Source organism: Tenebrio molitor, chromosome 5, assembly GCF_963966145.1.
Source record: "Tenebrio molitor chromosome 5, icTenMoli1.1, whole genome shotgun sequence".
Lineage (NCBI taxonomy): Eukaryota > Metazoa > Arthropoda > Insecta > Coleoptera > Tenebrionidae > Tenebrio > Tenebrio molitor.
The window spans coordinates 508,935-523,317 of record NC_091050.1 but is presented as its reverse complement, the minus strand read 5'-3'; the positions used below and the strand labels follow the sequence as shown (position 1 = coordinate 523,317).

The window sequence follows — 14,383 nt, the reverse complement described above, 5'->3', positions numbered from 1 at the left end:
GAATTGGAAGATTCAGAACTGTTTTAACTAATGTTTTATATCTTCGGCCAGAATTGATGCTTTGAAAATAATTTTTAATGGACCATTTCATATAACGTCAAAAACTATATCTTGTTCTTCAGCTGACTGATTTGTTAGCAGATCGATGAGTCTTCAAGATTTAGTCCAAAATGTTATATTCAGGTTGCAGTAGCAATTATTTTTCAGGGAATTGCAGTAGATATGCCTCCATTGTTGGAAATTAGCGAAGCCATCACTTAACTTATTAACCTGGTTTGCCCATAATCACAATTTTTCTATATTTAACCATTTTCGGTTAAAAACATTTTTTTCTTGATATCAATGGTGACCTCCGTGGTTCCGTGGATCACCAGTTGGGAACCACCAGTCCCAAATACAACATCCCTTTCACTTCTGGTTTCACCCATTCTGTAAAAAAATCGATGAAGTTTTGCTGCAACGCTGGTAATGGTAAATTGAGAGCATTTTTTAGATCAGGTATTCTTGCTGTTAAATGATCTTTTTTTTGTCAGTCCAGCGCTTCAACAAACTGTTCGTTAGGTAACATCCCTACCTGGCTTTTATATCTACAGATTTATTTTAAAGGAATATTTCCACTCAGTTTTAACTAACTTAATTCGTTAATTTGCTTGTTTCTTACAAAGGAAACGATAAAATCAACTTTCATTAACAACGATTTTTTGAGAGTAGTCAAAAAAAAATCCACTTATTTTTACACAGATGTTTTCTACTATATTAAATTTACTTCTTGCAATTTCCTATGTAGGGGTGGAAAGAGAAATAAAAAATAATATTCTTTGTTACAAAATTAAAAAAAATAATTATGTTTTCAAAGATTGGGGTAAATTATTTATTGACCACATGGTATAGTTGTTATAATTAGTAAATAATAATTTAAAAAAAATAATTTTGCATTATTTTTTCCCAATTTATTGAACATGAATCAAACGAATTTAATAAATTAGTAGATATGTAATTTTTAAAATTATCTCGTCTAGTTCTACATTTTATAAGTAACTGTACTTTTGTAAATTTTATTATTATTGCATAATTTATGACTTAACTTCTTACATGGTGTATCAAACGAGCAAATAAATGATCAATTAGCGTTTAGACTATTCTGTTGGTACTAAATGAGTAAGTGGCAGTTGCATACAACCAATACACCAATTTGCACTCGTTTTTCAGCTGCTTTTATAATATATAAACTAATCGTAATCGAGTATCTATTAATTTATGAGAATTGAATCACACAACCTGCATTTCGATACCTGCATTTAATGACGTCCCAGCCGCATGAGGTTATAACATCTAAATAGTTAGATATTTATTAGAACAACGAATTTCAAAAGATATCACAAGGTCCAGAATTTGGCACAAATTTAACAAAAGTCATTCAGTCTCAGTTTCTCTTGTTGGCTTTTGTTGTAATTTTTCTTCAGAAGAATGTACGTAACTAGGTACATACATACGAGTACATTACAATTTATTCCAGGCTGCGTGAGGATTCTTCAACTTCAGCTGCTACAAAAACCGAACTCATTTCGCAAACAAAATATTTAGTTTTTAATTAAGATGTCGAATGTGTGAACTGTGTAATGACCCACATTGTAGAATTTTAATCAAGTAATTCGATATTACTTTAAGAAGTTCCGACTCGAAAAAATGCAAAGAGCATGCCGGTCTGCCTTAATTTACATTGTCAAGTGCCAGTTCATTTGAAAGTTTTGTCTTGAAGAACGACTCCAACCAGCTGCTAACGTAAATATTCCACAACAATACCATTAAACCGGGAAAAAATTCGATATTAAGAAGGAATAACTGAATTGCAATCACCCTGATACCGTCCCACAATTAGCACCATGCCGGTGGTGAGACGTCGTAATTGCATAAAATTCGTTAGAGGTGAATTTGAATTTGCATAGGACGTAACGTCTAGAGTGAAGGGTGACTTTTTTCCTATAAAAGCCAACGATCCGCGATAAGGGTGTCCCGGAGTCAGATATGTGGTGGCAGGCAATAAACACCACATTCGGGGGCTTCGGCTCGAAGGGAGAGTGTCCATCGACTTGCTATAAATTTAATTATTTATCAATGACAGAAAAAAGGACAAATAGTCCTGTCGCATTCCGGGGATTCCGGCCCGTCGACCGTTATTTATTATAACGGCGTCAAAATGAGATCGCGTTTATTTATGTTAAACGAAAAACACAAAAACCATTAGTTTCGTCGAAACAATGGTGGAGTCAAGGATTTCCTCTATATTTTAGAGTCAACTTTGACCGGATGTCGTGCCAGAGGTTAATCCCATCACGTTCAGGATATTACTTATGTACTTTCAAACAGACGGACATTATATTTTCGACCGAAATCCGGTCCTCTCTTGACCTATTCTCATGAATATTTCCAAAGGATAAATAATTACTCCCGGGCTGCACAGAAAACACAGAGATGGACAATTTATTGACTCAGTCATCCTCACATCTTAAACTTCACGAAGAAACGTTATTCTTTAAACTTAAATATATCTATGCTCGATTGCTGAACGTAAAACTGTTATACTACGAAGGTATGTATTTAAGTGATGTGAAATGAAGTTAACAGATCTACATATACAGGGTGTATCTGAAATACGTGTGTTAATTTAAACCAGCGCCAATTTATGAAACTTTTCTCTATAACATGTTTACAAAAAAGCATTACAAAATTGAATTACAATCTGGAATAAATTAGCCATCAATGTGTATACCCGTAAGGGTGAAAATGAAAAAAAGAAATACAATTTAGAGGTACCAAAAGATCGTAATGATATCCAATATGAGCCTAAAGTAGAATTTTGAATGTAGTTTTGTAAAATTTTGACATTTTTGATGATTTTTAAAATAATTGCAATAATATTTTTATAAAACCTCCTTTAGAGGGAATTACAAATTCGCAGAACCATTCCAAAATTCCACTCTTTCTTACAAATCAGATATTTTGCCTTTCGACTTGTAGAACAAAAAAATCATAGGATGCCAAGTCAGGACCATTCAATGGATTTTTTGGTAATTTTACTGCTGATATAAAAAATTTCTGTAAATTCTTATATCAATAGTTTTACCATTAACTGTTCCCAAAATATTAATTTTGTTGTTAGATCTGTAAAAGTGGCTAGATTATCCCATTATAAAATTTTCAAAAGATCTATTTCATTTAAGCGAGTGTGTTAGAATGACAAGGGAAATACTTTCAGAAAAGGATATAGTACAACTTCTATGTTGCATACGTTCGCCTATTAATCAACGTCGTCAATTTTACAGTGCTCACTTAATGCATTGGCCGTAATGGCACCTGTAGAAGATATAATCGGAAGACCGGCAAAATTTCATAGCAGCAATAAATGCTGTTATAGTTCCATTAATGATGAGGGTAGAATAATTGTGTAATATTGGTGTGTACCTGATGGTGTAACAGACGAGTCGATTTCGTGTCTATATGGGTAATCTTTATGCATATTGTACTGCACTTCCACACAGACAATGCACTTAATACGCAATAAATTGTCTTGTTCCATGCACGTAACGCATCATTATGACAACTCGTTCAGCGGTTGCACCTGAACACCGTTCTAATTAGCCTCGCTACTGACCTCTTACCCGCTAACGCACATCTGCCTGATTTCGGCGCTGAAAGGGCCGAAACGTCGCTCAACTGAGCGAATAATCGACGTTCGGTGTGGCATTATTGCGTGTGAGTTGTTAAATCAGCACTCAATATCAGACCAGTTGAACCGGGCAATTAATGTACTTGGTAATTGCCATAGGTAGCGACCTTATTATTTATATCCATGTTATCAACCCGGTCTAAGCGCGCTTGTTTGTACTCCTTAATGTGTACGTGTATGTAATTTATTGTAATTACCCGACTGTACCACTGTGTCGGCGCGATTTACGGTACCGTCTGGATAAAGAAGAGGGACCAGAGGTGGCCGCTGCGGAATCGTTCCGGATGCGGTGGCGCAACCGTGAAGGTTGGCTTTTGATGGAAAACAGCGAAATGTCGTGGAACGGCAGGTCTGGCACCTACGCGGTTTTGCAATATTTTCAAATCAATTAAGGTGTATTAAAGTTTACTGCGGCGACGGCTAAATGGGTTGGGTAATAAAGTGGAGAAAATAAGTGCGTCGGGTTGAGGTGGCGCAACAGCAGGAATTGCTGTTGGGTCGGTTTTTTGCGAAATTGTGACATAATGCTGACAGGGAAACGGTGCAACTGAGAGCTGGCAGATGTGTTGCGAAAAGTCTACACGCTGCAGTACTTTTGGCAATGGTTCAAAATCGAATTTTAAAAATTTCTTTGGCAATTCTGACAACTTAGACAGTAAAACTTGAGGATCGTCTTTGATTTGACTTTATATTCTAAAGAACCTCGAAAAGAAACTGTTACGATGGTGCTAGACCACAATCTATGACTTCAACGGATGTCAAGATATCAAGGATAGCCATATTATGAACATTTTTCTAAGTATATAGTGAATAATCTTAACGATTTTTCAAAATTTCTAGCACAACTATACATTTTTCAAAAAAAAATCTAAAAATTTGGAGCCAGATTTACATAAAAATATGAACATTATAATTGAATGATGAGTTACACTTATTGATAACAGGGTGAGGCAAGTTTTACTGCCACCACCAAAATCACGATTTCTAATGTATCAAAATTGGTACAAATCGTTGTATGATGATAACTGATAATTCCATCTGGTGGTATATTTGATTCAGTAATCAGAATTACAAAAATTGAATAATTGCGTTTATGTAATCCAAAACAAATCAGGCGATTCGTTTATGACAAAATGATATAATTTATCAACAAAACTTTAGCTAGTCTTTTACTTTTACTTACAGTTTCCTCATAAACCTGACCGAGCCAGCCCGATTCTAGGGTACCACAACCAGCTCCAGACAAATCCCATTATCACATAATTCACGACCATTTAATTAGGGAGATCATAAATAAAACAAAATTTTTGATTTGATAATGCTAAAGAAGCTGTAATTAAAAATCTTGTCATCAATATTTTTTCTGCTAATTTCCTAAATAAATATTGAGAGCGAATTCCTATAGACAAGAGTGCAAACAAAAATTCGTGGCGTAAACTTAACTAATATAATATCACTCTGGGAAAGCATAAAGAGTGAAACATTTCGGAGAAAACGTGTGCAAAAACCTGTAACGAAAGATAATTTTCCCAAAGATAAGAAGAATAATTGCAGGTGACATCTCTCGGCCATCTGCTGCGTCCACTAATTCCCGATTGAAGCACCCAGAACCGACGTAATTAACAGTTACTTTGATAGAGATCAAACAAAAAGTCTTCACGGTCTTATAACGCATGACATTTCGAAACGGTTTCATTCCAACCGATCTAATTTTTCCCTCCAGATCACAATCCTTCGCTTTTTTCCGCGGGTTAATGCCAATAATTATCGTTATCAAACACACGTACCTCGTGGGTTGCACTTATTTATTTCGAAGCTATGAATAAATTGTTTACAGCAATTACGTAGCAATCTGCGACACTTCCTTTATTGCTCACTAATGACCGATATCACTTCACTTGCGACTGCCTCGTGGCTCCAAGGCCGGCCCAGCCATGGTCTAGACTCTGGATACCCCTCGGAGATGATTTAGAAGGACAGAAAAAATAATGAAAGTGCACCCTCCTCCTCTCCTGTCTTGCCTCTCTCTCCCTCGCCAACGATCCGGCTGACAAAAAAGAAAAAAAAATGTTTGGCGAGATTAAATTCAATCGCTTCTGTAAGTGTTTCGCGTAATACCGGCAGGCAAAACTTGAATCAATAATTGGCCTTTGCGTCTTTTTCCACAGTGTTCTACGATCTGAATAGTGAAGCGAGCGCGTTTATCTGATTAAAAAAGCCAATTAATCAGAGAGATGGTGAGGAAGATGCTGTCGTAAAGCATCGCCAATCAGAGCTGGATGCTTCCAACATAAAGCTGCCTCGCACTGCGCCATAACTAATTATTATTTATTCGAGTCCGGCTCTGGACCGTGTGGGTACTTTCAGCGCCGTTTCTCGAATCGTAAACAACTGGGAGATGTAAAAAGTCGAAATTTAAATGGGGAATTTATTATTTTAATCGAGCGAGCTTTTTTGGATTTGTTGCTTGATTTATGGAAAGATCCGGACGAGCTGGGGATGATTTGCTGGCGGGATGGGTGTGCCCCATTTTCATTAAACAAATTGCCAAGTCGATGTCCTCCTCTTCAGTATTCATCAACCAAAAACTGCTATTAATACAAACAAAATCGCTAATTGAAAACTATTAAAGAAAATTAATAATTGAATAGAGAGTTAAGTTTAATCACGCAAATGACACCTTTACTCCAGAGATAAACATAGTTTTTTCACCACCAGTAATTCTTTTCCCACTAAAAAATTTTAAAATCCAAATCAAAATATCTCTAAGCCTCACCATCAGAGTAAGCACACTTGCCGTTGCCAAGATGTGTTTTTAGCTTACTTTATCTCCATCGGTTTTGTCTCGTTTTCACTATTTTCGTATGAATAATAAAATTTGCGTTATTTATTGTACCTACATGTTATTTACATCACACTGGTCCTATTATACTCCTGATCCAGTGTATATAATGTATGGTTCTTGTAAACCCTGACGGATCGGTGCTTTCACAACCATTCCCACTAAGAAAACTGGCAATACCGACGTGCATATACTCGCCATCTTTCATTTGCAAAAGAGGACTACCAGTATCGCCCTACAGATAAAACAAACAGTCAACAATAAAATTTGTTCAAACACTCTTGAGTCACTTACAATGCAAGTTCCTTCGTTGTAGTTACCACTCATACAAATCATGTCGTAGGTTACTTGAGGGCCGTAATACAACTTACACTCGGCATTATTTAAAGCTCTCAGGTTTACTTCTTTCAAGGTTTGGGAGAGTCCGGAATCCACTGGAAAGACGCGATAATTTGCATTTGAAAAATATAATTTGGGGCTCACCATCAGATGTTTGTCCCCAACCAACAGCGATACAGTTCGAGTCGACGTCAATCTCGTAGCCGGGTAGTTGTGGAACTGGCTGTACGTAATCTAGAAGAAGTTGGTCAGTTGGCGAAAAAGAAGTTGAATTGCTTACCGGTTAATTCTATGGGCATTCGCAGTTTAATCAGACCAACATCGTGTTCTAGAGTGTCTGGGTTGTAAATGGGAAAATATTCTGACTCACTGGAAGATAGAGTCACACGATTTGGATCACTCCCACTTAGAGAATTGGAACCCAGGTGAATCGTAAAGGAGATAGCTCTACAAGACTATTTTGTAACAATGGAATGATTTAGTCTGAAAAAAAATACCCATAGACGCACTGAGCTGCGGTTACGACCCACTGAGTGTTCAAAAGAGCTCCTCCACAGAAGTAGGTGCTGGTGTTAGTTCTGGTGTAGATGGCGGCTACGAAAGGGTACTCTCCTGCTTTTGCATCTGCTCCGCCCACTATCCTCAGCTAAAATTTATTTTGAGACTGCTTTCTAAACGTGTAAATTAATCTTTACCTTTGATGAAGATGCGCTCACAAGTGGCAATACCGAAATTATCAAAAAATATAATAACTTCATTTTTAAATAAACAGAGTGATGTTATGTTTTTATAGTTTTGGACAATATTATTTGGAAAGTGTTTGTTTTACAGTAAATTTAATCTTACTGTTAAAAATTAGTTAGAAACGATAAGAGGAGCATTAATTATTTTATATAAGATGGAATTAAGTTGTAAAAAATTATCGTCATTTCGAGTTATTCGGAATTACTGGAAATTGCTTATACTAAAATTTGATCAAAGTTCAAGGAATAATTCTTAATTATAAATCAATTTATCTTTATGTATCTATATTTTATCATTTTTAAAAACTTTTTTGAAAATTAAAAAAGTTATTTGCTGGTAAGTGACATGAGATGTATTATATTTGATTTTCGTGTAGTGACACAAGGTCTCAAAGTTTCTTGATCAGAGAAAATATATTGGCACTTTATCGCTTCGCATATTTTTCAAATTCAAGTTATATATTTCATAAGCATTTAATTGAGACACTATTATGAGATTAAGGAAGTGAACTATTGCTGGATTAGCTACCATAGATATAAAGTAATAAACAGACACAATAAAAATATTAAGAAAGAAATTGTAGAGGAGAAAATGAAGCAATATAATAATTGACATTAAACAAAAAAACTGTACAGTTATTTTCGAGTTTTTCAATTTTTTGTGTTAAGTTTATTGCTGTCAAAAGACAAGAGCTTCTGCCGAATGAGAACACGCATTATCGTGTCAAACGATTTTTTTTTTCGTTATGTAGTATTTATTTTTCATTCTTCTTACAGCGGTGACACATTTTTAACATTTTTATCTTCGTTGTTTAAAATTAATAAATACATTTTCTTTCATATTTTATTTATTTATTTGTTATATGTGGGTGGTACTTTACAGTGTTTAGTACTTCAACTCACATCTGCCTGAAGTCAAGGAAGAATGAACCAAACAGATGAATTTCGTAAAATTTTGTTTCAAACACATTTTACCGTTTTAAGCAATGTTGGTGACATTTTTGATCCACGACAAGTACGGCCAGGTCTTGGTGTATCCCGACGGATCAGTAGATTCGCATCCGTTAGTACTCAAAAAGGTAGAGATGCCGACGTGTTCCATGTGACGCTCGTTCAGAACGGATCGTACCAATGGAGCACCGAGATCACCCTACAAAACAATCAGTGCTGAAAACAAAAATATTTTACAAATACCTTCTTACCAAACAAGTTCCTTCATTGTATGGTCCTTCAACGCAGAACATATTGTCGCCGATTTGGTCCCCGTAGAAACTCTTGCAATCAGAGTCGGTCATAGTGACTACATCGACGTAATTGAGATGATCTACAGGTCCAGGACTGACTACACTCATGATGATAAGAATTTTAAAAGAATTACAACACTTAAATCTTACAATCGTCAGTTTGTCCCCATCCGATTGATGTGACAGCGGCGTCAGACTGAAGATCTGTTGATGGTAAGAAGATCGTCGAAATGTAGTCTAATTGGAAGAAAATGGTCTAGAGATAATTCTCTTTAAGATTTGAGGGTCTCACCGCTGAATTGCACAGGTTCGTTGAGTTTAATCAAACCGACGTCATTTTGTAAAGTCATACTGTCAAAATCTGGATGCAAAACTGACGTGTTGGCAGTTAGTACTACTCTGTTGCCGTCAGTTGTACTCAAAGTGTGCGATCCCAGCTGAATGCTAAAGCGTACGCCACTGGAAATATCAAAATAAGAACATGGTCAGGTGCAGTTTATCGTTAAGCCGTTGGCGCTGCAGGATGACCTCAGTGTCATTTTGACAGTTAGCAAGAGTCGATTAGAACACTTTTTAGTTACTTAAGTCCACCGACAATTCTAAGCAAACGCTGAACTAGTCGAATTACCAGAGTTTTTAGTTTGACAAAAATTTGTACTGTGAAAGTGTCAAAAAAATTTAAAAACTTACTCTTCCACGCAGTGACCAGCTGTCAAAATCCATTCGTTGCTGATCAGAGCTCCGCCACAGAAGTACCTTCCATGTTCAGTGGTTTTGTAGATGGCGGCTGCGAAAGGAAACTGACCTGCTCTTGCAGAAGATCCTCCAATTATGCGTGCCCCACCTTGAACAATAAATTTAATTTATCCAAATCATCACGAATCAAATTATTTACCAAGTTTTGTAGAAATGCTCACTGCGTCCTGCTGAAAACAGAAAGTCCACGGTGCACAGGTGCACAGAACTAGAAGAGACAGAAGAGATTTCATCGTGGCTTCGAGCTAAATTATTAATTTGACAAATTGTGATTTATATATTGTCGATAATTTTTCGCCTGATTGCGTTTATCTAATCAAAGATTATGACAGTAGCTTCCTGACTAAAAGATACATTGAGAGGATTATCGTTAAGACGTCCAGGATTAGTTAACAGCGTGACAAATTATTTTACGTACCTATTGTTTATTTTCAAGTGGCCCAATAAAGTTTACTGTACAGTTCAAGATATTTTCCTTAATCTCGGTGAAAAATTATTTACCTATTATTCTGGTGTAATTATTGATAATTTCGTGCTTTATACTTTTGAAGCTCGTACGATATTTTTAAAGCTATTTGTTAATGAAGACAAAAAAAAATGAGTCAACACATATATCAAATTTGAAAATACAATAAATATATGTACAGAAAGGTTAAAAGAGTGGTCGTGTGGGGTATGTATGTAGATGTGGTACGCAAAAAAATGGAAAAATCTGTAACATTACACAATTTATCTGTAAAGAATGCGTAATATTTTTCAAACGACCATTCTGACATTGAAACACCCGCTCGCAGTAAACAAACATATTTAGAATAGTTCAAAACACAAAAATTAAAAGACCAGATCAAAGGTAAACAACTACCAGTCATTACCTTACGCCGTGTTGAAATTAAAACCAGTTCTCTAAGACAAAACAAACATTTCGTCTAGTTTCCGTCTCACACCAGATCGACGCCCACTTGCAATTCTTTTTAATTACCAACTCCACTCGTCATTATCCTTACCGTCCCTGTTCCTGATACACCCCTTTCACATTTTTCCCAGACGACGTTTTCCGTACTCGACGTCCAATTAAAACGTAAAAGCCTTAAAAGCAAGGAACGAATCCGTTCCACCGAACCAGCAACTTTTTCACAGACCATACATAGGTGTATATAGTTAATTTGTCACGCTCTGCTTCGAACTTCTATCCACTCCGTATATAATTAAACGTAATATATTTAATGGCTTGTCAACCGTGCTATTTACTGTACCAATTAACAAATTAAAATTATTGTACCCCTTTTTTCGCCTTCTCTCCACACTCCACACACGTTATGGCCAAATTCACCTTTTCCACAGATTTACAACCGCTAATCACCAATTACCTCTTCTACATTGCTAATTAACAACGAAACCAGACAAATGACTAAGTAACTTCAGCAACAAGAATAATAACAGCAGTAGCACTGGTAGTAATAGTAGTAATAGCAATAGTTACAAGAGGAGACCCTAGTGCACTGAAACCACTAATTGTCATTCGCTCAGAGGAGTTAAGCAATCTAGGGTGCGCTTAATATTTGGGTGGGTGTTTATTGGGAAACTCAGTTTCTTTGTCATAATAAACCAAAACAGAGACGAAATAAAAATTCAATAAATTTGTTTAGATGTACCTACTGAAGAAATAAAAGAGGCATTAGCTACAGTTGATGGTCCGACTCTGGTGACAGATTTATGTGACAATTAATAGATTTAAATAGGTGTGTCTTTTTTCCCTGTCTGCCCCGGAGCCGCCGTGAACAAATTCCCTTTTTCATAGAAGCTGCAGCGCTAATCAGCCAATTACCTCTCCTACACAAGCAATTAACGGTCCCAAGAACTGGCACTTGTCATCTAGATGTAAAAGGAAACTGGAAAGCTGCGCCACATCCGTCCACTTCATCATCTAGAAAAGCTCCGGTGTCCAGCGTGTCCCATTGCGGCGAGGCCATCACCCGACACCCGTTTTAAAAATGGCAAAAGCTGGAATTATCGCTTCTTCTGGATTAATTGACAGCGAGGCCGACGCTGCTGTCGCAGGTCTACTCTATTTCGTAATATTATAATTGCAAATCGACCGGATTGAGTCTCTTCTTGTGAATTTTTTCGGTGGAAAATGTATCAATGAGCGACGGGGTCTGCTGCGACGGCTACCGCGGCGAGTGGTGGACAGATTAGACCGCGACATTAGCATACCGGGTAATACAGAAGCTGTGCTCTTCGGCCGCTAACATGCATAGATACCTGAAGACATACCACGTCTACATCCAGTCGGTGGAACGGCTGGCGAGGATGCTGGCGGTACAGTGCGACTCAAAAGTGGTGGCTAAGTCTCCGCCATAGCTCCAGTTAAGTTTTTAACGATCCATAAAATTGTAACGATCAATAAAATTTCGTCGAGGTCTAGTTATGTCAAGCTTTCAGGCTGAATTTGAGACAAACTGCATTTCCTGCAGCTTTAATTTGTCTGACCCACATCAAGAAGTTAGGTGTCATATCTTCACCTAGACAGTATTACTCCTTATCGAAGACAAAGAAAACTTCCATTTACATGCCCTCTCCGTTTATTGCCCCGTCAAGAATAACACTCAAGATCTTACTTATGCACCAAACAGTATACACTACATAACAGCATTATTATAGGTAAAACGCATTTAGCCGTGGGTCCAGGAAAACGAATAAACTGTACCGAATTTTTATAGTTGATGGGAATAGTTTGAAAGGAACTCGTACAAGCCAACTATAAAATCGTCATAAACGTCTCTATTAAAGACCTTTAGTGGTATACTAACTACCGCCAACTATTTCCACGAATACATTTATTAGCTGATGTTATGTTCTTGCCATATCTGTGAACTGAATATTGATCAATAGTGTTGTATTGAACTGTTTATTTATTGCAGTTGGCCGCCAGCCAGAGCCACCATTTCCAATGGGAACGCTCACGGATTTAGCGAAAGAAGAAAAACGTGCACACAGACATACGTACGACAACGCATACGAATACGACACTTGATAAAAATTTATCGCGCCCAACCGGGTCAAAAGGTACCTAGTAATTGCAACAAGAAAAGTTCGAAAGAAAGGGGAAAACGACAGGAAAAACATAGAGAGGGTCAAATGCAAAACCTTGAGGGACTAAAGTTTGATTTTTATTAGAATAAGGAAACAAGCGAAAAGTGAAGAAGAAAGTTGAATAAAAGTGGTCCAAATGTGGAACCGTGAGTATCTGTAATTGCAAATCTAGGTGCTCATTCTTGAGAGAAGAGCAGCATGCAGCTACGACCTGTCTGCTGCACCCTATTCATCATCAAGGCCAAAGAAAAAATGTCACTGGCGGAGCCCACTTCTCGAATTCGTGACAATTCAATTGTCGAAGAGAGTCCGTGGGAAGATGTAGCAAAAGGCTGGATGGTCTACGTTGAGTAACAAAGGATGCTGAGGTGGCTGTGCTATCTGGATGTAATCAGCGTTCAGGCCGCCGGGAGCGTGATACCGTGATAGCGGCTAATGCACCGGCCAACCCTGATGTACTCGCTCCGTGGTTCTGCCCACATGCGCTACCACGTACACAGACCTCTTTGATTTCAACACTCATTTTGTGTACAGTCGGTGGCGAAAATAACACCACGACTTGGTGGTAACGGACCGACCGCGACATCCGCCGACACCTGTCGCTCCTGGTGATTTATGGAAGGTTCAGATTTGCAGGAAGCGATAGGAGATTCCTGTCCGACGAAGGATGCAAGTTCCAATGGGTAAGTATACAGAAGTGAGTCAATTCTGAAATTACAAAACTGTATGGAATAATAATAATTTGTTGTGTGGCCAGTGACTGGTTGAACCAGCCAACGGTACCAAGAGAAGAACCTCTCTGACGAAACTCTTTGGAAATTAATCGCTGTTCCATTCGTTCAGTGGCAGCTGGCGGGTCCACGAACACACCCTGGCGCGGCACCTGTGTCGTTGTCAACTCGTTACCTAGATAGAGTATAGCGCTTACCGGTCCTTGTTCGCCTATTTAGCATTAATTTTTAATTAGAGCACGTGTTGCCGAGCGTGTCGGTAATGAGTTTCGGCAGCCGGTTCCAGCTCCCGTTCTGTGCCCATTCGGATCGGTTATAAATCTAAAATAAATTTTATGTCATAGCCGTTATCGCGATGGATCGGATTAGATGAGTGAGGTAGCGCTCGGGTTTTTTGACCCCCCTGAATTATGCATCGACCATCAAATTCTATCGCCACCGAACTATAAAACTCACCTCAATCATTCCGGAGGAAAAAGTCAAGCAGCCCGGTTCTTATCCGAGGACTTGTTTATTCAAATTGGGAGCGGGTAGAGTAATTAGCGCCAGGTAGAGGCCCGATGAATGAAAGACATTTTTGACTTTCATTAAGAGACTCGCAGTGGCAACCACACGAGGTGTTGTCCAAAGATGGAATAGAAAACGAAATGAGATTGACAAAATATTTGTAAAATATTGTCACAACGTCGACAATCGAAAGAAGTTAGTTGACGCGACGCCACACGGGCACCATGGTACCCACGCCGATCTTTTCCTGTAGAACAGTTTTTCAACGTTCTGTAAATTATGAACGGTCTATCAAAATATCAGTTGGTAAACATATTGAAATAATTAGTTACGTACATTTTTAATTTTATTTATTTCTGCATGAAATTTAAACGTTAGCAGAAAACTTCTTGGGAGGGCGA

At 37.7% G+C, this 14,383-nt stretch overlaps 2 protein-coding genes across 7 annotated transcripts; both read right to left on the bottom strand.

The window, feature by feature from the left end:
* Positions 1 to 5,515: 5,515 nt before the first annotated feature.
* LOC138131511 (brachyurin-like) lies at positions 5,516 to 7,761 on the bottom strand. 5 transcript variants are annotated; one of them, XM_069048566.1, is made up of 7 exons: positions 7,604 to 7,761; positions 7,406 to 7,554; positions 7,189 to 7,355; positions 7,053 to 7,142; positions 6,864 to 7,003; positions 6,628 to 6,804; positions 5,516 to 6,318 (listed from the first exon to the last, which is right to left on the bottom strand). In XM_069048566.1, exons 1-6 carry the CDS (start codon positions 7,664 to 7,666, stop codon positions 6,640 to 6,642), a joined length of 774 nt encoding a protein of 257 aa, XP_068904667.1. In that variant the 5' UTR covers positions 7,667 to 7,761; the 3' UTR covers positions 5,516 to 6,318; positions 6,628 to 6,639. The 5 variants fall into 5 exon arrangements, with proteins under 5 accessions (XP_068904667.1, XP_068904669.1, XP_068904670.1 ...); XM_069048568.1 differs by having other exon boundaries at positions 5,516 to 6,315; XM_069048569.1 differs by having other exon boundaries at positions 5,516 to 6,292.
* A 720-nt stretch (positions 7,762 to 8,481) lies between these two features.
* On the bottom strand, positions 8,482 to 9,949 carry LOC138131501 (brachyurin-like). 2 transcript variants are annotated; one of them, XM_069048559.1, is made up of 7 exons: positions 9,791 to 9,949; positions 9,586 to 9,739; positions 9,188 to 9,354; positions 9,046 to 9,132; positions 8,854 to 8,993; positions 8,627 to 8,801; positions 8,482 to 8,560 (listed from the first exon to the last, which is right to left on the bottom strand). In XM_069048559.1, the coding sequence occupies exons 1-6, from the start codon at positions 9,882 to 9,884 to the stop codon at positions 8,631 to 8,633; spliced, it is 813 nt and encodes a 270-aa protein (XP_068904660.1). In that variant the 5' UTR covers positions 9,885 to 9,949; the 3' UTR covers positions 8,482 to 8,560; positions 8,627 to 8,630. The 2 variants fall into 2 exon arrangements, with proteins under 2 accessions (XP_068904660.1, XP_068904659.1); XM_069048558.1 differs by having other exon boundaries at positions 8,482 to 8,801.
* Between the last annotated feature and the right edge of the window lie 4,434 nt (positions 9,950 to 14,383).

Bases quoted from the DNA above. Each gene is read 5' to 3' on its own strand.
- LOC138131511 (XM_069048564.1), bottom strand. From the start codon at position 7,666: ATGAAGTTATTATATTTTTTGATAATTTCGGTATTGCCACTTGTGAGC. The intron at 7,356-7,405 runs GTATTTTTTTTC...ATAGTCTTGTAG, and splicing joins GCAGCTCAGTGCGTCTATGG to AGCTATCTCCTTTACGATTC. The intron at 7,004-7,052 runs GTGAGCCCCAAA...GCGTCTTTCCAG, and splicing joins TTGGGGACAAACATCTGATG to TGGATTCCGGACTCTCCCAA.
- LOC138131501 (XM_069048558.1), bottom strand. From the start codon at position 9,884: ATGAAATCTCTTCTGTCTCTTCTAGTTCTGTGCACCTGTGCACCGTGG. The intron at 9,133-9,187 runs GTGAGACCCTCA...TCTTCCAATTAG, and splicing joins CGAACCTGTGCAATTCAGCG to ACTACATTTCGACGATCTTC. The intron at 8,994-9,045 runs GTAAGATTTAAG...TCATGAGTGTAG, and splicing joins ATGGGGACAAACTGACGATT to TCAGTCCTGGACCTGTAGAT.